Raw genomic sequence first — 26,302 nt, 5'->3', positions numbered from 1 at the left:
CAGATCCCAGCCCTGGTTGTGGCTTATGCTGCACTTGCAGCCATGCTGGATCCTTTAACTCACTGTGCCAGGCACAGGATCAAACCTGTGTCCTGGGACTGCAGAGACACTGCCAATCCCATTACACCACAGCAGGAATTCTGTCATCTTAACAACATTGATTATTCTAGTCCAAAAAGAGCACAGTATGTCTCTCCATTGTGTCGTCTTCCATTTCTTTTGTTGGTGTCTGTTTTCTGAGTACAAGTATTTTATCTCCTTGGGTAGGCTTATTTGTAGGGTTTTTGGGTTGGTTGTTTTTTAGGGCTGCACCCATAGCATATGGTGGTTCCCAGGCTAGGGGTTGAATTGGAGCTGTAGCTGCTGGCCTGTGCCGCAGCAACGCCAGGTCTGAGCCACATCTGTGACCTAAACCACAGCTCATGGCAATGCTGGATCCTTAACCCACTGAGCAAGGCCAGGGATAGAACCTGCACCCTCATGCATACTAGTCAGATTCGTTTCCACTGAGCCAAAACAGGAACTCCTCATAGGTATTTTAATCTCTCTCTCTTTTTTTTTTTTTTTTTTTTTTTGGCCAAGATCACAGCATGCGAAAGTTCCTAGGCCAGGGATCAAATCTGTGCCACAGCAGTAACCCAAACCACTGTGGTTACAAGGACTGATCCTTAACCTGCTGCACCACAAAATAATTTCCATTAAGCATTTTCTTCTAGATGTGAGTATAAATGGGATTGTTAACTTTTTATAGTTTTAATGTATAGAAATGACACAGATTTCTGTACATTAACTTTGTATCCTGAAACTTTTACCAGATCCACTGAGCTCTAGTAGATGTCTGGTGGTAGCTTTAGGATTTTCTATGTACAGTGTCCTGTCACCTACAGACAAGGACAGTTTTACTTTGTGCTTTCCAATTTAGACTCCTTTTATATCTTGTCTGATTGCTGTGTCTAGGACTTTCAGTACTGTGTTGAATAAATGTGAGGGTGGGCATCCTTGTCTTGTTCCTGATCTTGGAGGAAATGCTTTCAGCTTTAACCACTGAGTAGGTTAGCTGTGGCCTTATTATATGTGGTCTTTATTATATCAAGGTATATTCTATGCCCACTTTATGGTGAATTTTAATCACAAATGGAACTTGAATTTTGTCAAAAGCTTTTTTTTGCATCTATTAAGATTTTATGGCTTTGATTCAGTTTGTTTGAGGTATAACACATTGATTTTTGCGGACATGGAACCATTCTTGCATTCCTGGGGTAAACCCCACTTGATCATGGTATATGACCCCTTTAACATATTCCTGGATTTCATTGAGGACTTCCACATCTGTTCATCAGTGATACTGGATGTAATTCTTTGTGGTGCCTTTGTCTAGTTTTGGTATTAGCATGATGGTGGCCTCAAAATGAATTCAGAACTATTCCTTCCTCTGGTTTTTTGGAATCCATGTGAAAAGGATAGGTGTTAACTCTTCTCTAAATGTTCAGTAGGATTCACCTGTGAAGCCTTCTATCTCCTGGACTTGTTTGTTGGGAGTTTTTTAAATTACTGATTTCAAAGTTACCACTGTGCTTCAGTGGGTTAAGAATCTGACTGCAATGGTTTGAGTCATTGCAGAGGCACGTGTACAATCCAGGCTTGGAACAGTGGGTTAAAGGATCCAGCGTCGCCACAGCTGCAGCTCAGATTCAATGCCTGGCCCAGGAACTTCCATATGCCATGGGTGAGGCCATGAAATTAAAAAATATGTTTTTACTCATCAATGGTAACTAGTCTGTTCACATTTTCTATTTCTTCACGGTCAGTCTTGGGAGACTGTTTCTAGGAATTTGTCTGTTTCTTCTAGGTTGCACATTTTATTGGCATATAGTGCATAAGAGTCTCTTATAATGCTCTGTATTTCTACAGTGTCATTTGTAACTTACCCGTTTTAACTTCTGATTTTGAATTTTGGGGCCATCTCCCTTTTCTTTCTTGATGAGTCTGGTTAAAGCTTTTTTTTTTTTTTTTCCTTCAAAGAACTAGCTCTTAGTGTCATTGATCTTTTGGTTTATTTTTAGTGTCTCATTTATATGTGCTCTGATGTTTATGATTTCTTTCCTTCTAATTTTGGGTTTTGTTCATTCTTTTTTGTTCCTTTATGTATAAGGTGAGGTTTGATCTTTCTTGTGTCCTGAAATAAGCTTGTGGTTCTATAGACTTCCCTTTTGAAATGTTATTGCTGCATTCCTTAAGCTTTGAACAGTTTTTCATTTTCATTTGTTTCAAGATATTTTTAAAACTTCTTCTTTGGATTCCTTGGTGGTCCACTGGTTATTGAGTAGCATAATTAGCCTTCATGAGTTTGTACCTTTTTTTTCCTTTTTTCTTTCTTTTTCTTTCTTTTTTGTTTGTTTGCAGCTTTCTTTCTTGTAGTTGATTTCTAGACTCATGGTGTTGTAGTTGGAAAAGATGTTTGATACTTGATTTCAGTTTTGTCTAATATGAGTATGCTACCCTGGCTCTCTTTTGCTTTCCATCTGCATGGAATATCTTTTCCATCATCCCCTCAGTTCCAGTTTCTGTGTACACATTTGAAGTGAATCTCTCTAGGCAGCATATCCAGGTCTTGTTTTTGTATTGGATGCTCTGTCTTATTTTTACTTTTGCTTTTTTTTTTTTTTTTTTGGCTTTTTAGGACCACACCTGTGGTATATGGAGGTTCCCAGGCTAGGGGGTCTCATTGGAGCTGTAGCTGCTGGCCTATGCCAGAGCCATAGCAACACCAGATCTGAGCCACATCTGCAACCTACACCACAGCTCATGGCAATGCCAGATCCTTAACCCACTGAGCAAAGCCAGGGATCAAACCCGCAACCTCATGGTTCCTAGTCAGATTCATTTCTGCTGCACCACAGTGGGAACTCCAGATGCTCTGTCTTTTGAGTAGAGCCCTTAGTATGTTTAAAGTAACTTTTTGTTTGTTTTTTAGGGCTGCACTCATGGCATATGGAGATTCCCAGGCTAGGGGTCAAATCGGAGCCACAACCACTGGCCTACACCATGACTGACAGCAACGCCAGATCCTTAACTCCCCGAGCAAGGCCAGGGATTGAACCTGCAACCTCATGGTTCCTAGTTGGATTCATTTCTGCTGTGCCACTATGGGAACTCCTAAAGTAACTATTGATAGGTATGTACTTATTGGCATTTTGTTAGTGGTTTTGGGGTTTCTATAGTTTTTTATTCCTGTTTTCTTTATGATCTGATTATCTTTGGTGCTTGGATTCCCGTTTCGTGTGTTACTATAGATATTGAGTTTGTGATTACCATGAAGTTTATATATAGCAATCTATACATATAAAGTGGTTATTTTAAGTTGCTAATTTTTTTTTCTTTTGGTCTTTTTCGTCATTTTAGGGCCACACCCGTGGCATGTGGAGGTTCCCAGGCTAGGGGTCTTAATCGGAGCTACAGCTGCCAGCCTATGCCAAAGCCACAGCAACACCAGATCTGAGCCATGTCTGCAACCTACACCACAGCTCATGGCAACACCAGATCCATAACCCACTGAGCAAGGCCAGGGATCAAACCTGCAATCTTATGGTTTCTAGTTGGATTTGTTTTCTGCTGGGCCACAACGGGGACTCCATTAAGTTGCTGACGTTAATTTCAAACACATTTTAACAACCCTGCATGTTTACTCTCATTTCCTCATGATCACTGTTTTTGATGTCCTGTTTTACCATGTATTTGTTTTGTGTAACCCTTAACTGTTTATTGTGGATGTAGATTTTTATTAATTTTGACTTTAACCTTTTTTACTAGCTTTTTGGTGTTTACCACCTCTTCTATATATTTGCCTTTAGGGATGAGCTTTTCCCTTTTGTAGCTTTCATAGTTTTCTTTTGCCTAGAAAATCCTCTTTAACATCTATAAAGCTGGTTTAGTGGTGCTAAACTCTTAGCTTTTACTTGTCTATAAAATTTCTGATCCTCAAGTCTGAATGAGAGCCTTGTCTGATAGTATCCTTGGTCATAAGTTTTCTTCCTTTTATCCCTCTAAATATGTCATGTCACTCCTTCTGGCTTGCAGAATTTTGGGGAAAAAGTCAGCTGATATCCTTATTGGGAGTTTTGTACCTTGTTACTCTTCCCTTGCTGCTTTTAACATTCTATCTTCAAATTTTTGCTCTTTTAATTGCAATGTGTCTTGGTGTTTATCCTCTTCAGGTTGATTTTGCACTTGAATGTTTGTTTCTTCTTTTCCCAGGTTAGGGAAGTTTTCACAATTCTTCAAATGTGTTCTGTGCCCCTTTCTCTTCTCCCTCTGGGACCCTCCTAGTGTCCATATTAGTGTGCTTGGTGTTGTCCCAGAGGCCTCTTAAACTGTCCTCATTTTCTGCTTTTTTTTTTCCTACTTGGCATCAGTGATTTCCACTACTGTCTCCAGCTCACTGACCTATTCCTCTGTATCATTTTATCTATTGTTGATTCCTTCTAGTGTGACTACCAGTTACTGTATTCTTCACCCCATTGGTTCTTTACAGTTTCTAACTTCCCCCTCTGCTCCTCCATTCTTTTTTTTTTTTTTTTGTCTTTTGTCTTTTTTTGTTGTTGTTGTTGTTGTTGTTATTGTTGCTATTTCTTGGGCTGCTCCCGCGGCATATGGAGGTTCCCAGGCTAGGGGTTGAATCGGAGCTGTAGCCACTGGCCTACGCCAGAGCCACAGCAATGCAGGATCCGAGCCGCGTCTGCAACCTACACCACAGCTCACGGCAACGCCGGATCGTTAACCCACTGAGCAAGGGCAGGGATCGAACCCGCGACCTCATGGTTCCTAGTCGGATTCGTTAACCACTGCGCCATGACGGGAACTCCTGCTCCTCCATTCTTGAGTTCTTAGATCAACCTAAGGATTTTTCTTGGGTGGACTGCCTGTCTCCACTCCACTTCATTTTCTTCTGCAGTTTTGTTCAGTTCCTTAACTTGGAAATATTTCCTCTGTTGCCTCTTTTTGCCTGAACTGCTGTATTTCTGTGTCTCTGTAGATTGGTTACATTTCCTGACCTGGAGAAGTAGCCTTTTATAGGAGAAATCCTGTGTGTTGCAGCAGTGCACACCCCACTGGTCAGAGCCATGTGCTAGGAAGCCACAATGGGGCCTGTATGGGCCCTTCTTTTATGGTGAGCTGACTACTGTGGGTGGTCTGGTGGTCATGGCTGGCTTCCAATCCAGTTGGTAGCCAGGTCCTGTCTTGTGCAGAGGCTGCTGGTTGGTGGGGCCAGGTCATAAGGTGGCTAGCTGCAGAACCCTGGGGTACCTGGGGTTTGTGCTGGCCCACTGGTGGGTGGAATCAGGGCCCTGGAGGGCGTGGGGCTGTGGCCTCCCCACTGGTGGGCAGAATCAGGGCCCAGGAGAAGGGGGTCCCACGGCCTGGGGCTATGGGATGGGGTCCCACTGACAGGAAGAGCCAGGTTCTACAGTCTGGCCCAGCATTGGTATTCTTCACCCCATTGGACTGATTACTGGGCTGATTACTGGTTCTGCCCCGGGTTTCAGAGCTGGACTTCTGCGTGTGCCCTGAAGAGTGGAATCTGTTCTCACAGCCCTCTGAGGCTCCACAGAGTAAGCCCTACTGACCTTTGAAGCCAAATGCTCTGGGGCTGGTCTGCCAGTGCAGACCCCTGGGCTGGGGAGCCCAGTGTGGCGTTCAGACCCCTCCTTGGGGACAAACTTCTGCAATATAATTATCCTCTCACTTGCAGGTCACCTATGGGTCTTTTTTTTTTTTTCCTTTTGATCGACATAGTTGACTTACAATATTGTTTCAGCTGTACAGCATGATTGTATTATTGCAGATTTTATTCCATTATAGACTGTTAGAAGATAATTGCTAAAATTCCCTGTGCGATACAACATATCTTTGTTGCCTACCTGTTTTATACATAGTTTGTATCTGTTAATCACATGCCCCCAGTTTCCTTCTCCCCTTTGGTAGCCCCAAGTTTTTTATGTCTGTGAATCTTTCTCTTTTGAACATATGTTCATTTATATCTTTGAGATTCCACATAAGTCAAAGGAAAATACTGTATGATATCACTTATTTCCTTAAGCATAATCTCTAGGTCTATCCACGTTTCTGGAAATGGCAGAACTTCATTCCTCTTTATGGCTGATGAGTATACATATTCCATCATATGTATACACTGTATCTTAGGCCAGTTATCTGCTGATGGGTCACTTCCATGTGCTGACTCCTGTAAGTAGTGATGCTACAAACATTAGGGTGTATGTATCTTTCTTGACTTAGTGTTTTTATTTTCCAGATATATACCTGGAAGTAGAACTGCTGGATCATACAGTAAATCCATTTTTAGTTTAAGGACGTTCCATACTGTTTTTCAGAGTGGTTGTACCAGCTTGCATTCCCACCAGCAGTGAAGGAGGGTTCCTTTTTCTCTACATCCTCTCCAGCATTTGTTACTTGCAGACTGTTTAATAATGGCTGTTCTGACCCATGTGAGGTGATGGCTCATTGTGGTTTTGATTTGTACTTCTCTGATAATTAGCAATGCTGAGTATCTCTATATGCCTGTTGGCCATCTGTATGTCTTCTAGGTCATCTGTCCTTTTTTAAATTGGATTCTTTATTTTGATTTTTTTTATATTGAGCTGTATGAGCTGTTTGTATATTTTGGAAATCCCTTGTCAGTCATACTGTTGGCAAACACTCTCTCCCATTCTTTAGGTTGTCTTTTTCACTTTATTTATGGTTTCCTCTGCTGTGCAAAGCCTTTTAAGTTTAATTCCCATTTGTTTGTCTCTTTTATTCTTTTTGCCTTGGACTGATTCAAGAAAGTATTGCTGCAGTTTATGTCAGTGTCCTGCCTATTTTCTCTTCTGGAATTTTATGGTTTCAGGTCTTACATTTTGATCTTTAAGGTATTTTTTTCCCCAACATGATGTGATGGAATGTTCTAATTTCATTGATTTACATGTGGTGGTCCAGCTTTCCCAGCACCACTTGCTGAAGAGACTGTCTTTTCTCCATTGTATATTCTTCCTCTTTCGCCATGGATTAAGTAGCTGTAGTTGTATGTGTGTGTATGTATATTTCTGGGCTCCCTATTGTTTCATTGATCTTTGTGCTGATTTTTGTGCCACTTCCATGCTGTTTAGATTAGCTTTGTAATAATTTTTTTTTTGTCTTTTTGCTATTTCTTTGGGCCACTCCCGCGGCATATGGAGGTTCCCAGGCTAGGGGTCGAATTGGAGCTGTAGCCACTGGACTGCGCCAGAGCCACAGCAACGCGGGATCCGAGCCGCGTCTGCAACCTACACCACAGCTCATGGCAACGATGGACCGTCAACCCACTGAGCAAGGGCAGGGACTGAACCCGCAACCTCATGGTTTCTAGTCGGATTCATTAACCACTGCGCTACGATGGGAACTCCTGTAATATGGTTTTAAATCCAGGAGAGTCATAACCTCCAACTTTGTTCTTTTTTTCCTCAAGATTGCTATGGAAACTTGGTCTTTTGTGATTCCATGTAAATTCTGAATAGCTTAGCAAAAAATGTTCTCGGTATTCTGATAAGGATTGCATCAAATCTGTAGATTATAACCTAGTATGTGATCTAGCCTGGGGAATGTTTCATGTGCATTTGAAAAATGTGTTGTAATGCTTTTAGGTTGTAATGTTCTGTGGATTCAATTAAATCTAACTGGCGTATTGTCACTTAAGGCTACAATTGCCTTATGATGTCCTGTCTGGATTAAATGTCCATTGATGTCATTGGGGCAGTGTGTCTTCTATTACTGTATTATTGTCAGTGTTTGTTTTATATATCTAGGTGTTTCTGTATTGGGTGCATGCATTTTAGCAAGCATTAGATTCTCTTCTTGTGTTGATGTCTTTATCATTTTATACTGCTCTTCTTTGTCTTTCATTGTAGCCTCTATTGTAAAGTTTACTTGCATAGGACTATTGCTCCTCATACTTTCCATTTGCATAAAATCTTTTTTCCCTTTAAAAATTATTTCAGGAGTTCTGCTGTAGTGCAACAGGATCAGCAGCATCTCTGGAGCCCCAGAGCAGGGGTGTGTGCAAGTTTTATCCATCCCTGGCCCAGCATAGTGAGTTAGGGATTTGGCATCACTGCAACTCAGATCTGATCCCTGGTCTAGGAACTCCATGTGCCACGGCAGGGGGGTAGGGGGAATAACTTTTTTTTTCTTTTTTTTTTTTTTAACACAGTATAGCATAGTTGATTTACAATGTTTCAGGTATTGCAAAGTGATTCACTTATACATATATCTATTCTTTTTTCAGGTTCTTTTCCTATGTAGCTTATTATAGAATATTGAGCAGAGTTCTGTGTGCTATACAGTAGCTTCTTGGTGAACTATCTATTTTATATATAGCAGTGTTTATATGTTAATCCCAAGCTCCAATTTACCCCTCTACCACATTTCCCCTTTGGTAACCATGAGTTTATTTTTGAAGTCTGAGTCTGTTTTGTAAATAAATTTGTTATTTTTTTTATTCTGCATATGTGATATCATGTGGTAGTTGTCTTTCTCTCTTTTTTTTTTTCTTCTTTTTTTTTTTTTTTTTTTTTTTTTGCTATTTCTTTGGGCCGCTTCTGCGGCGTATGGAGGTTCCCAGGCTAGGGGTCGAATAGGAGCTGTAGCCGCCGGCCTATGCCAGAGCCACAGCAATGCGCGATCCGAGCAGCGTCTGCAACCTACACCACAGCTCACGGCAACGCCAGATTGTTAACCCACTGAGCAAGGGCAGGGACCGAACCCGCAACCTCATGGTTCCTAGTCGGATTCGTTAACCACTGCACCACGACGGGAACTCCGTCTTTCTCTTTCTGACTTCACTTAGTATGATCTCTAGGTCCATGTTGCTGCAAATGACATTATTACATTTTTAATGCCCGAGTAGTATTCCATTGTGCATAGATACCACTTCTTTATCCCTTCATCCTGTTGGTAGCCGTTTATGTTGCTTCCATGTCTTGGCTGTTGTAAATAATGCACCGCTGTGTTCATAGCACTATTTTTTTGAATTATGGTTTTGTCTGGATAATATGCCTAGGAATGGGATTGCTGGGTCATATGATAGCTCTACTTTTAGTTTAAGGGACCTCCATACTGTTTTCTATAGTGGTTGTACCAATTTACATTCCTACCAACAGTGTAGGAGGGTTTTCTTTTTGCCACACCCTCTCCAGCATTTATTCAGACTTTTTAATTGCCATTCCGATTGGTGTGAGGTGATAACTCTTTGTACTTTTGATTTACATTTCTCTAATAGTGATGTCGAGATGCCTTTTCGCCACCTGTCTTTTGAGAAATGTCTATTTAGATACTCTATTTTTTTGGAGGAGGTGCTTGTTTTTAGGGCCACACTCATGGCATATGGAGGTTCCCAGACTAGGGGTAAAATCTGAGCTACAGCTGCTGACCTATGCCACAGCAACATGGGATCTGAGCTGCATCTGTGACCTACACTGCAGCTCATGGCAATGCCAGATCCTTAACCCACTGAGTGAGTCCAGGGATTGAACCCACACCCTCACGGTTCCTAGTCTGATTTGTTTCCACCATACCACACTGGGAACTCCTTTTGCCCATTTTTGATAAGTTTTTTTTTTTTTTTGATGAGTTGTATGAGCTGTTTATACATGTTGAATATTATTGGTTATTTCATTTGCAAATATTTCCTCCCATTCAGTAGGTTGTCTTTTCACTTTCTTTGTAGTTCCCCTTTCTATGCAAAAGCTTTTAGATTTAATTTGGTCCTACCTGGGTTTTTTTTTTAATTTTCATTACTCTAGGAGGTGTATCCAAAATGATATTGCTGTGATAGGCAGAACACTCTGACATATGTTTTCCTTTACATTTTATAATAGCTGACTTTATGTTTAGGTCTTTTATGTATTTTATTTTTGTTTTTAGAGAATGTTCTAATTTCTTTTACATGGAGCTGTCCGGGGGGGCTGGAGCAAATGGGGCTCGTGCTCACACAAGTTTATGTTGGGGGGTGTGGCTCTGTTCAGATGCAGCCCAAGGTCACATCTTTCCCCATTTGTGGTCATCTTATGCCTAGTGCAAGGTTGTAGTGTGGAATGGGCAGAGTCAGAGTGTTTGTTCAGCTAGGATTGGGGATGGTGGTATAGTGCAGCTGCTATTAGAAGTCTGGGCTGTCTCTGTGGCAGTTTGAGTAAGTTCCAACAATGACCACTGCCCCAACTGAACCTCACTCTAGGTCCAATGTTGAGCTGAGACATGGGGAGTGTGGCTGGGTATCTCTCCAGCTTATTTAGGGGAGCATGGCCAAGTCGGCAGGGACTGATCCCTGCCTGCCCTGTCTAGTGGCAAGCCAGCACCCACATGCTTCTCATAAACAGAGTCTAGGTTTTTCCAGTCTTTATTCCTGTCTCACTAGTTCTCCAAGAAGCCAAGAGGACTTGTTTCCTCTACATAGGACCATGAGACTAGGATGCCCAGTCTGAATTGACCTGCTCACTCCCCAGAACAAATGTCCATCTGTGCGATCTCCCTTTTTCCTAGGTCCCAACCTGAGTCCTACCCAATTACATGTGTATCTTTCTGCCAGCCTTGGCTGTATAGAAGCTCTGCCAGTTTCTGATTTTCCATGCGAATTGTTTAACGAATAGCTGTATCTCTGATGTTTGTTGGAGGTGACCTCCACATCCTTACCCTGCCATCTTGATCCCCTCTTCTAGGAGTCTTGGCTGTACCATGACTTTGCTCTTCCTGCCCTGCTTGTTCCTTCATTACACCTGTACTTGTAGCACTTTTCTGGTAGAGACTAGTCTTTGTAATTAATAGGTGCTCTGTAAATAGTAATTTTGATTTGCCTGTGAGAGGAGGTGAGTTCAGGGTCTTTCTATTCCACCAACTTGGGAAATCTCTCTTGCCTGAAACTTTTGACTCCCCGAAAACTTAATTACTAATAGCCTGTTGATGGAAATCTTTCACGAGAACACAGTTGATTAAAACATTTTTGAAGTTCCTGTCATGGTACAGCGGAAACAAATCCAACTAGGAACCATGAGGTTGCAGGTTCAATCCCTGGCCTTGCTCAGTGGGTTAAGGATCTGGCATTGCCATGAGCTATGGTGTAGGTCACAGATGTGGCTTGGATCCCACGTTGCTGTGGCTATGGTGTAGGCTGGCAGCTACAACTCTGGACCTCTAGCCTGGGAACCTCCAGATGCCGTGGGGGCAGCCTTAAAAAGACAAAAGACAAAAATGATGGGTATTTCTATTTAGAAGCATATAGGTTCAGGCATTGATAACAAAGCAGCAGTATGATTCAGGGTAGTGCAGACAAAGAATGTCACCTACTACATCAGTAAACAGTGCTGCCCACCATCAGCCACTGCAGCTGCCCCTGAGGGGAATTCAGGGTGAAGAAAAACAGGATATGCTCTGTGCTCTGGATAGCAGCCCTAGATAAGACATACATATTCAGGAATAACTTCAAATTTTTGTGTGTGAGTAACAGTAGTCTTTGGAGTTCCTGTTGTGGCACAGTGGAAATGAACCCAACTAGTAACTGAGGATGTAGGTTCAATCCCTGGCCTCACTCAGTAGGTCGACTATCTGGCATTGCCACAAGCTACAGTGTAGGTCACAGATGCAACTTGGATGCTGCATTGCTATGGCTGTGGTGTAGGTTGGGAGCTGTAGCTCTGATTTGACCCCTAGCCTGGGAACTTCCATATGCCTCGGGTGCAGCCATAAAAACAAAGAGCACCAAACCCAGTAATCTTTGATGTTTGACTACATCTTTTTTTGGCTGTTTAAAAAAAAAATTATATCCTGGCTCCTCCCTTAGTTCTGCTAAGAGGGTATCTCCCCAGTTACATTCCTCAGTAAGGTCCCCAAATTAAACTTAATGCAAAACTTTTAGGTGTTTGTTTCTTCAGCTGATGGTTTGGGTGACTGTGAATGGAGCAAGAGTGGACATCTCTCTTGCACCTGGACTCTGTGAGAACTGGGAGGCTTGAAACCAGTAGAGGCCTCTTTTGCCCATCTGCCTCCTAAATGAGTCTCCATGGGCCTTGGATTTCTTGTTACTAGAGGCTGATCATGTTTTATTTTGTGGTGGATAACCTCCTCCCTGGAGAAGTAGGTTTTCCTTGAACTTAGTTTCAAGTAACGGTACCTGGGTTACCCTAGTTGAGAAATACTGGAAAGATCTTACTCAGATAGTGAGTAGGGCTGGACTGGGTAATTAGGTGGGAGATTGGCTTCTCATTTTTTCTTGAATTGATTACTTTATAGTTTGTTGGAATAAAAGTGGCGATAACTCCTGAGAGCCTTCAGCTCCAAAGAAGGGACATCTCCTTCAGGGTAGAAATGGTTTTTGTAGGCAAAGACTACATTTGTGGGAGTGGTGGAGGCAGCCTCATACTGTGCAGCCGTCCCTATAGGGAAACCCACTCATTCTAATCAGAGCTTGCTCTGCTAGGACGTGCACAGGAGCTGGCCACTCGGTGATCAGAGCACTCACAGTGGTCTCAGGCTGCAGAAGGTAGAGACATGCAAGAGGGCTGAAGTGACTGCAGGCTTGAACCTAAAGGAGGTAAGCTCACAGCCAGTATACTGGCTCCCCACATGGTCATCACTAGTGCGTTATCTTGACAAACATACCTCTGATGGGGAACAAAGCTGTCAAAACCAAAGGAATGACAGATTACCAGCCTCCACCTAACACCCTAGCCAGGTGCAATACACATGAAATTTATACCTGCAAATACTTATTTGATTGGGGAAACCGTACCAAACGATCTCGACTTGGAATGGCCAAACTGGGTTTCTCCTGGCTTTCCAAAGTTGTCTTGTGTATGCAGCTAGTGAATGCTATGCATAAGGTCAGACTGAGTAGAATGCTTGACTGGTATTTAGAAGCTTCAAAAAGGAAATGATAAAAGGTTCCTTTCTCTTCTATCCCCTCTGCCTTCTGCCGCTTCCTCTCTCCCAGTAACAGAGAGGACACAGACTCAGAATCACAGCCCCTTTAAGGTGAAACCTATCACAGGAAGTGATGAACCATCCTCTCCCTAAGTACACACCCTGGACTCGAGCAGAACTTGAGTTCTAGCTGAGAAATTTCCCAAACCTAGTCAAGACCCACAGGGATATGCAAAGGAATTTGAGTTAAGCATCTGAACCTATGAGCCTGGGGTTTTAGATCTGTATCAATTAATCCAGATAATTCCTTTCTGAAAGTAAAGCAAAGAAATGGATAAAAAGAATGGAACACCCCTTAATTTTGATTTCCATAGACCACAGACTTAAGCCAAATGTAAGGAATTAGCTTATATGTCACTTGCTTATCCCCAGGCTTTTTCCAGAAACTTTAGACTGGACAAAGATTCAGCAGTGTAAGTAAAATCCAGATGAATGCATTCTAGATGATTTTGAGGTTTGAGAACTTTTAAGCAATGTTCTGGCTTGACACCCAAATCTTTCTCTAACCACCAAAATGATCTTTTGCTTAACTCCCCTTTTGAAGGCACAGATAAGAAACTACTTATCTACTCTGACACTGTTTAGGCTGGTCAGCATTACAGATGCCATTATCATGTCTGCCAGCCCCCTTTTCAAAACCATAAAAGAAAGCAAATACATCTACAACAAACCATGACCCTTCAACTGTGCCAACTAAAGTCAGTCAATGGTTAACAAACCCTGTCCAATCCATGACTGACCAAGGAAGCTAGCGTTTGCTTTTGCTATTAAAACAAACAACAACAAAAAAATCCCAGGTCATTGGAGAATGAACTTTAGAAAAAATACAGGAGAACAGCTAACCGATAGTAGACACAGGGGCCCTCTTTCAGCTTTAGCATCTGAAATCAAAGTACAGCTTCCTGGGGTGACAGACACTTCAGTGCAGATGGCAGAGGTGCTTCTAAGACCCCTATTGAGGCTCTTCAGTCATTACCTTGAGAGTTTTACTTAGGACTTAATGGAAGGCACCCCTTTTGCCTAGTAGAAAGTGCCAGTTTACCTGAGAGAGATTTATTAGAAACTTATGAAGCCCGTATTTCTCCTATGAGGGGAATATTTTTAGGCCTGAAAGATCAGATTTCCCCTGTTGCCCATGATAAGGGTGATGCAGGAGACTTGTTAGGCTCAGTACCTGAAGAGTTATGGGCACTGGATCCTTCTGACATGGGAAATGCATTCCGCATCTAGACCAGAAGCCCAGGGCTCAACAGTGCCCGTTGAGGCAGGAAGCTGTGGGGGACGCAGAGCCCTGGATAGCAGCACACGCTGAGAAAGCCTCTTGTGCTTTTCACCAGCCCTGGGAACACTCCCATCCTGCCAGTTAACAACCCTAATGGCATGGGCTGGTGATGGTACGAGATTTGAGGTCGGTGCTATTACTCCTCACCCCTCTGGTGCCAACCCCCACGCCTTCCTGTGGCCTCTGAAGGGCATTGCTGAGTATCCACGTCCTGATCGCTTTAAATGGATGGTGATGCCCAGGGCCATGCCGAAAGCCCCACTCTCCCCAGATATTAAAAACAGACGTCCATCTAGTTTTTCCTCAAGTCAGCTTTGATACAGTACATAGATTTGCTGTTCTGTTCAAGTTCTTTGATAAATAGCAAGGCACCCTGTACTTCAGAAGCCAGCCTCAAGGGACAGTGTGTCCAAGGAAAGAATCACCATTTTGTAAGGCTAATGAGAAATACTCAGGACTCATGCTAAAGGTTTTTAATTGACAGAGGGCACTCTGGCTTTCCCTGCCTTGAGACAAAAGGGTGGGTGAGGGGATTTCTAGGCCTTGTGGTCTACTGGGGAAACCACATTCCAAATTTTTCTTTAGTGGCTCATCCATTATATAATTCGCTTAAACCAGATCACCTTGAACCTCCTTGGAAACATCGTGAAACCACAGAGGCCCTAAAAAACCTCCAGGCAAAGGCCCAGCCCTTGGGGCATCCAAATTATGATTTGCCCTTTTTTCTTTTTTTTTTTTTGGTCTTTTTGCCTTTTTTAGAGCTGCTCCTGCGGCATATGGAGGTTCCCAGGCTAGGGGTCCAATCAGAGCTACAGCTGCCGGCCAACACTATAGCCACAGCAATGTGGGATCCAAGCCACGTCTGCAACCTATACCACAGCTCATGGCAATGCCGGATCCTTAACCCATTGAGCAAGGGCAGGGATCGAACCCGCAACCTCATGGTTCCTAGTCGGATTCGTTAACCACTGCGCCACGACGGGAACTCCATGATTTGCCCTTTTTTCTTTGTGCTAGGTTAGGAGTACTAACCTAGCAACATGGTGGTTACCAGCAAATGGTGTATTGCAGCCGCCAAGTAGGCACAGCAGCCAAGGCCTGTCCCGCCTTGGCTCACAGCTGTGCTGAGTCAAACCACAGAGACTATCACCATCTCTGCTCCCCATCCTGGAAGCCTTACTGAATGTGTCACACATGATTCAGCTGTTCAGCTCCCTGGGGTGGTTTGGATCTCGCCACCTCCCTCTCCACAGGTATGAATCACTTAATCCAGCCTCCGTGCTCTCCAACGCATCAGATGTCAACGATGGAAATCTTTCACCTCTTAGAGGAAAGCCCAGTGCATGACTGACTTTGTTACTCACTGAGAGTTAGTGTCTGCAAGGACCTCTTGGAGGGTACTAGGCTGGCTATACCATTGTTTCTCCAGTGTCTGCACTGGAAAATGCCCTCTTGCCTAATTCTCCTCACCCAACAGGCTGGAGAGCCTGCCAGCTGGCAAAGGCAAAGTCTTTAATGTTAATAGACAGCCGCTGTGCTTTGGGGCTGGAACAGGACTTTTAATGTCCCCAGGATGGCCTGTTAGAATTACTGGGTGCAGGTCTGCAGCTGAATGCACTAGCTGTCAAGGCTGACACTGCAGAACCCAGAGGAAGCTAGCCGATCAGGCAGCCAAGACCTCGGCTTTACAAACCAGCCACCCACTGGCTTTCCCTCCCAGCCACCGTACTGACCTGTGGTTAATTTCAGGGGACAGGAGGGAGGAAGACTGAACTCCAGCAAAGGGCTGTGACAGGCCCACAGAGGAAGCCCACCTATCCTTCCGTTTGAAGCCTGGTGTCCCATTTTGTGATATTTTCCCAAGGTTGCTCATTGGAATCTGGTAAGATGGTATTGTGGGGCACATTATTATTATTTTCCTTAAAAAAGTTGTATTCTTCATTTACTCCAGACCCTGGGGGTCGGGCGTAGAGGCAGATGGGTTCTGTTCTCACCTGGGTGTGTTCCTGGGACACCTGCGCTGGCCCGGGTCACAAGCCTCGATGTGTGTTTCCCTTTTTCTTTTTTTTCTTCTGTCTTCCTGCCATTTCTTGGGCTGCTCCTGCGGCATATGGAGGTTCCCAGGCGAAGGGTCTAACTGGAGCTACAAATGCCTGCCTATGCCAGAGCCACAGCAATGCAGGACCTGAGCCGCATCTGCAACCCACACAACAGCTCACGGCAACACCGGATCATTAACCCGCTGAGCAAGGGCAGGGATCGAACCCGCAACCTCATGGTTCCTAGTCGGATTTGTTAACCACTGCGCCACGACGGGAACTCCTATTTCCCTTTCCTATACAAGCACAGGTCTTACCACAGAAGAATCTGTCCTGCAGGTGTCTCCACATCCCCTCAAGAAAGAGGCTCAGAGCCAAGGTCTGAGTGCCCCGCGTTCTTGTCTCACTTCCCCCATGTCTCAGTCACTGGGGAAATGATAGCTGCTCCCACTGCCATGATGCATAGCACAGTAATAGTCAGCCTCGTCCTCAGGCTGCAGCCCAGAGATAAGAAGCCCCACATTGGCCAAAGCATCCTTGGCCCCAGAGAAATGGCTGGGGACCCCAGAGCTCTGGTGCTTATCAGAGTCTGAGTAGAAACTCAGGAGGTACCAGGGAGGGCTCCCTGGATTCTGCTGGAACCAAGATATGACTTTTCTACCCACACTGATGTCACTGCTCAGGATGCAGGGGAGCCTGGCTGATGCTCCAGGAGAGGCAGAGAGGGAGGGTGGCAGAGTCAGGAGAGCCTGGGAGAGGAAACCTGTGCAGTGATAGGAGCACGAGTGGCAGAGGAGTCCAGGCCATGGTGCTCACAGCCCCTGGTGCCCAGAGAGGGGCTGGGCTGCCCAGGGCTCCTTTTCTTGCCCAGCCTCTGCCAGGGGAGGGGCTGCCCATGCAAATGGGGGCCTAGCTGGGGACCTCCCCACCCTCATTGGGCCCTGGTGCTGGGGCTCAGCTCCCAGCCCAGACTCAGGGGCTGGAGGGGGCCTCCCCCTTGGGAGCCCCAGAGAGGAAGCACCTGATGACAGCACACAGGTCCCTGCTCAGAGGAACTCTGGCAGCTAGAGAGGACCCACTGCTGAGTCCCCACCAGGGGGCACAGGCCCCGCTCCATGCAGGTAACTTTTGTAAGATGACAAGCGACATTTTTTTTTTACTGGATCCTGGACTTTGGGGAGATTACATAGAAACTGAGTCCCATTTCCTCTTCCTTGTACCAGGTGGTCCTCCTGCAGCAGCAAGTCAGAGGCTTGTGTGCGCTGCTCACTGAACCAACAGAGGTGGGGCCTAGACCCCACTGCTCTGGGCTGCTGACTCTGGCCAGCCCCAGTCACCAGGCTCATAGGGAGCGTCAGGTAGTCCTGCCAGGGTCTCAGAGTCTGTGAACGCCTTTGTTACGCTGTGGTTATGATACTGGAAAGATGATACTAGAATCCAGGTTCTTGTTGACGGCAGTCTAAGAATGAACTCCACCAACACACAGGCAGCAAGCAAGCAAAGTCTATTAAAGAAAAGCAAATAGCTCCCAGGACAGCTGGGAGCAGGGAGGAGAACTCCCTGGGGCACATTATTTTTGGAAGCCTTGTACAATAGCTGGCAAGGTTTACTCCATGCCCTTGGTCCAAAACCAAACCCGGGGAAGCCACTATAGTTTGCAAGGGAAGCTGCTGTTACCTGCGGGTCCCCCTGAACCTTGGCAAATTGGTTGTATACAGGCCTCCCTCTCAGGTTATCGATATGCTCCTCTATGACTGGTATGTCTTCATACTGGGCTGAGGCCTCTGAACGCTGAAGGGAACAGAAGGGAAATTGGTTTTAGAGTGATGCCCATTTGGGGAACACCCTCAGACTTAACCACTTACGCAGCATTTCCATTAGGCCAGCACCCCAGCCTTCTAGGTGGTGAAAGAACAAATGGACCAGTGAACTCAGTTGGCCAGGATGATAGAGGCTTATTCCTTACTCAGGCTAAGGTCCTTCTCAGACCTGCCCCTTTTGGAAAACACCATTTGTCCCCTGAGATTATCAAGGGGTGACCAGTGAGACTGGATGGAGTTTGTGAACCTGTATTAGTGAAAGGGGTAGGCTATGGCACTGCAAGCGTTCAACTGAATTGTTAACATCCATCAACAAGCTTGGAAGGTCCTGTTATCACAGTAATGGGTCTTCAGATGAAGGTCGGATGCCCTGTGACCTACAACCAGGAGGCTGTGTGTACTGGAAAAGGCATCATTTACACCTCAGTGGACAGTCCCTTATCAGGTTCTCTTAAACAGCTCATGAACAGCAAGACTGAAGAGAATTGACCTCAGATCTATGTTTCCCCCCTAAAAAGGGCCACTGCCTGGGACTGGTCTATGAGAGAACCACTGGCCTCAAACTCACCTTAGAGCAATGTCCAGCAGGAAGGAAATGCCCTGCCAGGGCGAGGAGGCATCAGAAGCAGATGGCTGTCCCAAGGCTGGACCTGACTGGTATGTGGTTTCTAACGCTGCCTTGATTTCTGGTGTCTGAATTTGCAATCCTATGCACATTTGAGAATTCAAGCCACTTGTCGGGTCTGTGGTCAATGACCTGCATCCTGTGCTTCTGGTTATTGAGACCCTTTTCAAGGGTCTGATGGATGGCCCTTCGAAAGCTCATCTTAGAAGTTATGTCCAGGCTGCTGCTGCTAATACTGGGACACCTTACTTGGCCAGTCAAGAAGCACCCTTGCTCTGACTCGGACCATAAAGAAGAGTTTTTCCTTAAAGTTACTCCAGCTTCATCAGAGCAACAAGCTAGACTTCAGTCAAAAATTGTAACTTTCCAGATCATGAGGAGGGACCCTCTCTCAGTTGTGGGATGGATTTAAATGGCTAATACTGGGCTATGGCTCTTGAAGACTAAGCCCCACCTCCCACCATGTTGGGAACAATTAAATCAGACTGAAGATTATCAGGCTCGGTGCAGTTATGACAAATGTCAGTATATCATTTCCCTTAAAGATAGCCATTGATATGACACAGATTGGGTCAGGTCACCGGGAACATACTGGGTTGCACCTGATGGAGCTCAAGTGGCTTTGTAGCACCAACCTGGCCCTGGTTTCTTCCAGAATGGATGGAAGAGGTACTTCAGGATCCTCTGGGGGTCAAGGCCGCTGTGTGCTGTGTGCTGACAGGTACCAAAAGATCCATGTTCCCCTGGCATGAATGTTTAGCCTACATGCTAATGAATGAATCGTTTTAAGGTTTATGGCAGGTAGCCACATTCATAATACAGTATTGGAAACATCGTTATATTAAAATTCACCTGTGGGAGTTCCCGTCGTGGCTCGGCAGAAATGAATCTGACTAGCATTCATGAGGACACAGGTTCGATCCCTGGCCTTGCTTAGTTGGTTAAGGATCTGGCATTGCTGTGGCTGTGGTGTAGACCAGCAGCTACAGCTCCGATTCGACCCCTAGCCTGGGAACCTCCATATGCCATGGGTGCAACTGTAAAAGGACAAAAAAAACTGCCTGTGATAGTTGGGGAGATGGCATATCATCCTATGAGATAGAAGCAAGGTTATAAAACAGTAGGAACACCAACATTCTTAATTTTATATTTAACATCACTTACCTTATGCCTGTGTAAGTACAGACTACACGTATTTCACGAGGTCATGAGACACCTGACTCTTAACTGTTTTAATATTTCTAAGCTAGAGGGGTTTTCTGTTTTATTCAAATTGTTGCAAATCTCCAAAAAAACTTCCAATGTATTTATTGAATAATATCCTTACTCAGGATATTAAGTGGAATCTCACAGTTCAAGGCTCACCTGTATAAATGGGCCAGAGAGGGAGGTTTCCACACACTTGCAGGCGACTACATGGGTTCTGCCCTACCTGTCTGGGTGGCAAAGGATGTGGCCACTGGGTGGAAGTCCCCAGCCCCATAGGTGAACCAGGGCCTGGATGTGCTCTGGGCTGTGGTGACAGAAAATGCAGCACTGGAAAGGCCCCCGATGTGGGGACAATCTAGAAGGCAGCTCCCGCTCAAAGACCTGAATTGCCCTCCCCTGCTGTCCTTCAGGAAAGGTTTTGCAAGACTGTGTGAGGGAGGGGTTGCCGGGTGTGTGGTTAGTGCCTGCACAGTTCTGATGGCTTGGTGGTAAGGTAACTGGAGAAATTATAGCCCTTGAGGAACTAAAGGTCCTTGACTGTTTTATGGCTCATCTCTTATTTTTGTCTTGCTTGACTGTTTTCCTTTGTATCTGAATTTTCTTACTTCTGATTAAATTTGTTCTTTGCAATGTGGAAGACCTGAGAGGCTAAAGCTCCTCTCTAAATAGAAGGAAGGGGGGACATGGGAGCGGGGTCTGTCCCAGGGAAGCCCTGTAGGGTCTGGCTCGCTTTCAGCACCCAGAAGCCTCCTGTCACTGACACAGCTGCCCTAAGATCCCCACGTCCCCTTCTGCATGGCCTCAAGGTTCTTGGGGTCATTCTAGAGAAACTTGATGGAGCCAGTGGCTTCATTTAAGTAGTTTTTTTTTTTGGGGGGGGGGGCTTTACCCATGGCCTATGGAGGTTCCCAGGCTAGGGGTTGAAGTGGACCTATAGCTGCTGGCCGACACCACAGCCACAGCAACGCCAGATCCAAAACACATTTGCAACTTATACCACAGCTCACGGTAATGCCGGATCCTTAACCCACTGCTCGAGGCTGGGGATTGAACCTGAGCCCTCATGGATGCTAGTCAGATTCGTTTCTGCTGAGGTTTTAACTTCTGATATGGTACTTCTGTAACAGGAGCTACTGGCCACTAAACCTGTCTCCTTTTTCTAGAGCAGTTTTCTAAAAAATTGATAGTTACAAGGGGACTCCTTGACACTCTAAGTTTCAAGGTGTCAAATTCTAGAGAGACTGCTTTGAATTTCCTAAAACATAGTTATTCCCAAAGAGCTCAACTCCCCAAACTCTTAAACTTTAATTTCATCCCATTGTTATCAAGTTGTTCTTGCTGACAAATTTTATAATAGGATTAATAAGATCTTACTAACTTTCCCAGGTACAATAAAATTATAGTTGACTCTAAATATATGTCTGGGAGTTCCCGTCATGGCTCAGTTTCAACAAATCTGACTAGGAACCATGAGGTTGCAGGTTTGATCCCCAGCCTCGCTCAGTGGGTTAAAGATCCAGCGTTGCCATGAGCTGTGGTGTAGGTCACAGATGTGGGTCAGATCGCACGTAGCTATGGCTCTGGCGTAGGCTGGTGGCTACAGCTCCCATTAGACCCCTAGTCCGGGCACCTCCATATGCCACGGGTGTGGTTCTAGAAAAGACAAAGATATGTCTGCATTAACTAAACAAGCTTAACTACCTATCAGATCAGGTATTAATCTAATACTAAGTGTTTTACATGAACCTAAAATTCATTTGGGTTAGATATTTCTGAAGATTTGTATAGGCCCTTAAAAGAAATTAAGCCAATTAAATAGAGCTTATTTACAAATTAATTTTGACATCCATGCATCTACTTAGACTTAGCTCTCCGTTTTCCCACTTGGTAAACAAAAAACCTCCTTTCCCTTTTTTCTCTTCAGTCTCAGGAACTAGAGATTGTCAGAATGTTTGTATCTCAGAGGCCCAGGGAGAGAAAAGCAAGCTCCTCTTAGAAAGTGAGAATAAAATACTGCTTGTGACAAAGGATGTCACAGTCCCCGTGATGGCAGCCACCTCCAAGGGTGAGCCAGTGAGCCCTCAGGGCACTCAGGAAGGAAACAGAGAACACTGCCATCTAGCAGCCATCAGGCTGCAGCCACTCCTGAAGGTGAGCCCTGAGGAAACTCAGGATGGGAAGACACAGGAGGCTGGCCCCTGGAGAACCGAGGTGCATGCACATCAAAGGAAAGATTTCAATGAGCCCAGACCTTGCATCTTCCCATACATGGAAAAGTGCTAAATCCCCGACCTGAGATGTCTAGTTTTCTGCTATTAGCAATACTGTTTTGTTCCTACTACCTGCCCTTTGTTGCTAAACTCCTGTGTATCCTAGCTCCCACCTCTCCTCCTTGGAGCGGTTTTCTCAGGGTTACTTGAGAGGCTGCCTCCTGGGCTTGAAATCTTAAATTTTATTCAGTGGACATCCTTAACTTGTAGGTTGTGCATGTGTGTTAGTTGACAGTTATGGCGATCACCAAGGGACCAGAACAGACCTCTCTCCTTTGCCGGAACTCTACGAGGCTCCAGAGCCCTGATACTAACAGAGGCCCCTTGTGCTCATCTGTCTGGATGAATTGGGGTGAGTCTGTCCTGGTGCTAGGATCTCCCATTATTAGTTGATGAACCTAAGTTGGTTGGTTTTTTGTCATCATTTTGTGATTTTTTTGGGGGGGGCCACTCCCACAGCATATGAAGGTTCCCAGGCTAGGGGTTGAATTGGAGCTGTGTAGCCACTGGCCTACACCAGAGCCACAACTCGGGATCTGAGCCACATGTGTGACCTACACCACAGCTCACAACAACGCTGCATCCTTAACCCACTGAGCAAGGCCAGGGATCGAACCTGCAACCTCATGCTTCCTAGTTGGATTTGTTAACCACTGAGCCATGATGGGAACTCCTAAGTTGGGTTTTTTGTCTTTTTTTTTTTTTTTTTTTTTTTGCTTTTTAGGGCCGTACTCATGGCATGTGGAGGGTCCCAGGTCTGGTGCTGCCCTGAAGACTGACCTGGAAGATCTGGGAGAGGCCAACAGGAGGGAGGAGACCACCAACCTCCTAGCATCCTTGGTGCTGGCATCCATCTTGCTTGAGAGGTGCCTGTACCACCAGGAAGGACCCTGAACCAGAGCAAGTCCAGGCTGAGTGAGATGACTAGCCAGAGACACCCCGGAAACTCACCCCATTCCCATAAGATGTGAGCCTGTGAGTCACGAGGCAGAGCAACTCTCCTGGGTGCCCTCACCTGCTGCTCTCTGCCCGGGTCCCCTTTCTGATAAAGCCTCTTGTCTTTGTCAGCATGTGTGTCTCTTCAGACAACTCATTTCCAAGGATTAGACAAGAGCCCACGCTCAGGCCCTGGAAGGGGTTCCACTTCCTGCAACAACTGGCGACTCTGGTGGGACATCCCTTCTTTGCCATGACTGACATCTGGGTACTCAGGGACAAGCAGACCCAGCGGCTGCCACCAAGCCCTTTTGTCCCTGGTCTCCTGACTCTGACGACTGGCCAGTGTGCCCTCACCAGGTGAGGGGCAAGAAGACGGTTGACCTTCTCCTCCCCTTCCCTCTTTTCAACCCCCACCCATTTACCCTCCTTTGCTCTGCCCTGAATGCAGGAGCCTGGTTGACAGCCTGTTATTTAGTCTGAGGGCTGGAGGCTGATCACCTCTGATAGGCAGAGACATCGAATCTGAATTCCATATTCTGGTCTCTAGTTGAATTGAGTTCCTGTGCCCCTTTCTGAAACCCAGGGAAAAGCTCTGTAACACCTGGGCATCTGCAGGTGGCAAGACACATTATCAGGCCACACCCCCTTATCTTTTTAGGGTCCCACCCACAGCATATGGAGGTTCCCAGGCTAGGATTTCAATTTGGAGCTGTAGTTGCTGGCTTACGCCACAGCCACGCCACGCCGGATCTGAGCTGCACCTGCGACCTACATCACAGCTCACCGTAACACAGGATCCTTAACCCCACTGAGCAAGGCAAGGGATCGAAGCTGTGTCCTCATGGATGCTAGTGGGGTTTGCTAACCGCTGTGCCACAACGGGAACTCCAAGGCCACCCCTTTTGTTCTTCCTTCCCCTCTCTCAATCTGACCTCTTTTCCTCCCTTTGAAACCTTTGAAGACCCAAGATATTTCCATTTACTCTGTTTGTTAGTACTCGGATCTGAAGTTCTATGTCTCCGCAGGCTTTCTGAGAGACAGCAATCTTGTGTTTAAGGGCATGTCTGATAAGGACGGCCCTACCTGTGTGATCTATACTTGAGGTTCTTTGTTAGGATTTGTGATGGCCGTTTTTTGCCTTGTGAAATGGGAAATTCAGGCTCTGTCCCACTGTGGGGACCCTCTTAGAATTCTGTCCCACTGAGAAGATTCTAGCAATGGGCTTGGGACTAAGAAAAAGAAGATATTTAACACTGGCCACAAAACTCTTTAGACTCCAGAGAAAATTGGTTTAGATGAAACTTTTTTGAAAATTCCCAAACTAGTTCTTTTTGCATATATAGTTAGAAAAAGCTTGGTAAAACATCTTTTGAGAATTCTGACCTTGAGGGAACAAATCCTTCTAGGACAACTTTTTTCCCCTGTGCCTTGAGACCTGGGCTCTCAGGATCACATATCTAGGTCATTTCTAATTCCTGGGACTAAAAAAAAAAAAAAAACCGAGGAAAGAACTTTATAACTAGTGAGTTTTATATCATTATAACCAGATTCATAACTAAGTTCATAAAATGAATCTGTGACCTCTGGTTGTGTCTATATGTCTGTGCATTATGTATATGTCCTTACCTTTGATGGTATTATCAAAATTAATCTGTCAATGAGCTCTACTTAACTAGATGATTTTTTTTTTTTTAGGGCCGCACCTGCAGCATATGGAAGTTCCCAGGCTAGGGTTTGAATAGGAGCTACAGCTGCTGGCCTACACCACAGCCACAGCAACGCCAGATCTAAGCCACATCTGCACACTGTGCCACAACTTGAGGCAACACCAGATCCTTAACCCACTGAGTGAGGCTAGGGAGCAAACGCATATCTTCATGGATACTAGTCAGGTTCTTAACCCACTGAGCAACAACAGGAGCTCCTGAAAATTTTTTAATAGCTTATATAGGAGTTCCTGGGAGTTCCCATCGTCGTACAGTGGAAACGAATCCAACTAGGAACCATGAGGTTTCCAGTTCGATCCCTGGCCTTGCTCAGTGGGTTAAGGATCTGGCCTTGCCATGAGCTGTGATATAGATTGCAGATGCAGTTCAGGTCTGCTGTGTAGCTCCTATTCGACCCCTAGACTGGGAACCTCCATATGCCCTGGGTGCAGCCCTAAAAAGCAAAGCAAAAAAAAAAAAAAACTTATGTAGGAGTTCCCACTGTGGTGCAGCTGAAACGAATCCAACTAGGAACCATGAGGTTGAGGGTTCAATCCCTGGCCTTGCTCAGGGCATTAAGGATCCAGCGTTGCTGTGAGCTGTGGTACAGGTTGCAGATACAGCTCGATCTGGCGCTGCTGTGGCGTAGGCTGGCAGCTGTGGCTCTGATTCAACCCTTAGCCTGGGAACCTCCATGTGCTGCAAGTACAGCCCTAAAAAGACAAAAAACAAAAAACAAAAAAACTTGTATAAATTCTCAAATATAGAAGGTAACTGGCAAGAATTAATTTTAGGTTCACATGAACTGGGAAATACTGAGTATTAATATCCACTATTAAAGTTTGATCTAATAGACATCTTTATAGTCAGCAACATTAAATACCTTATTGGACCTATAGGCTTAACAGAAATTAAATAAGATCTTGTTACATCTGTTGCAAACTTGTCAGCAAGAAAAATAACTTGCTTATAAAAATTTTTATAAATAAGAGCTTTAGGGTGAACTCTTTAGGATTAATTATGTTTTAAGATGTCTCCTTGGGGAAGACATTAAGGACCTGGCGTTGCTGAAGCTGTGAGTTCAATCCTTGTTCCAGGAACTCTGCCACAAGTGTGGCCAAAAAAAAGCGGGGGGGGGGGAGGGTAAGTCTACTTGAGGAGGATCTCTCCAGGTATTTGATAATGTGAAAATTTAGCGTTGTGCTAAATTTAAGTTAAATGGTAGAAGCTTATTGAATAGGTCATTTCCACACACAGGGTAAGATGTTGAAACAATTACTGAACATTGGCCTCATTTTACAGAGAATCTAAAGGTATTTAGAACTACTAATGTTTGGTGCCACACTGAGGTTTTCTATAAGTACATGCTTTTTAATGAAATTATTGGTATTTATGTTTACCAATCTATAG

The 26,302-nt window shown here is 45.0% G+C and overlaps 2 protein-coding genes across 53 annotated transcripts in view; one reads left to right on the top strand and one right to left on the bottom strand.

Moving 5' to 3' along the window:
- Positions 1 to 26,302, top strand: part of LOC106509653 (uncharacterized) — a 39,900-nt gene that overhangs the window by 12,349 nt on the left and 1,249 nt on the right. For 10 of the 50 annotated variants that reach the window (XM_084999754.1, XM_084999753.1, XM_084999760.1 and 7 more), the window contains 8 exons: positions 12,500 to 12,613; positions 15,302 to 15,537; positions 16,034 to 16,166; positions 18,662 to 18,800; positions 19,424 to 19,489; positions 21,902 to 22,128; positions 22,476 to 22,599; positions 22,972 to 24,772. In XM_084999754.1, the coding sequence (XP_084855880.1) occupies positions 18,773 to 18,800; positions 19,424 to 19,489; positions 21,902 to 22,128; positions 22,476 to 22,599; positions 22,972 to 23,141 (615 nt within the window). In that variant the 5' untranslated portion in view covers positions 12,500 to 12,613; positions 15,302 to 15,537; positions 16,034 to 16,166; positions 18,662 to 18,772 and the 3' untranslated portion in view covers positions 23,142 to 24,772. Of the gene's footprint in view, positions 1 to 5,032; positions 5,168 to 5,543; positions 5,690 to 12,499; positions 12,614 to 15,301; positions 15,538 to 16,033; positions 17,445 to 17,546; positions 17,682 to 18,661; positions 18,801 to 19,423; positions 19,490 to 21,901; positions 22,129 to 22,457; positions 22,600 to 22,971; positions 24,773 to 26,302 lie in introns of those variants that run through there. The other 40 variants (XR_014829696.1, XR_014829692.1, XR_014829690.1 and 37 more) reach the window with 19 other exon arrangements.
- The window catches only part of CLN8 (CLN8 transmembrane ER and ERGIC protein), a 38,108-nt gene continuing 29,618 nt past the window's right edge, over positions 17,813 to 26,302 (bottom strand). For all 3 annotated transcript variants that reach the window (XM_021074640.2, XM_021074636.2, XM_084998191.1), the window contains exon 7: positions 17,813 to 18,114. Coding sequence is in view for 1 of the 3 variants with exons in the window: in XM_021074636.2 (XP_020930295.1) it covers positions 18,089 to 18,114 (26 nt within the window). In the remaining 2 variants the exon portion in view is untranslated. The remainder of the gene's footprint in view (positions 18,115 to 26,302) is intronic.

This window comes from Sus scrofa, chromosome 15, assembly GCF_054392235.1.
Source record: "Sus scrofa isolate SSC_HxYL_T2T_F1_AM1 chromosome 15, Sscrofa_HxYL_maternal_Yorkshire_Landrace_v2.0, whole genome shotgun sequence".
Classification (NCBI taxonomy): domain Eukaryota; kingdom Metazoa; phylum Chordata; class Mammalia; order Artiodactyla; family Suidae; genus Sus; species Sus scrofa.
Note: the sequence above shows the minus strand (reverse complement) of the source record. Positions and strands in the feature narration are given on the sequence as shown.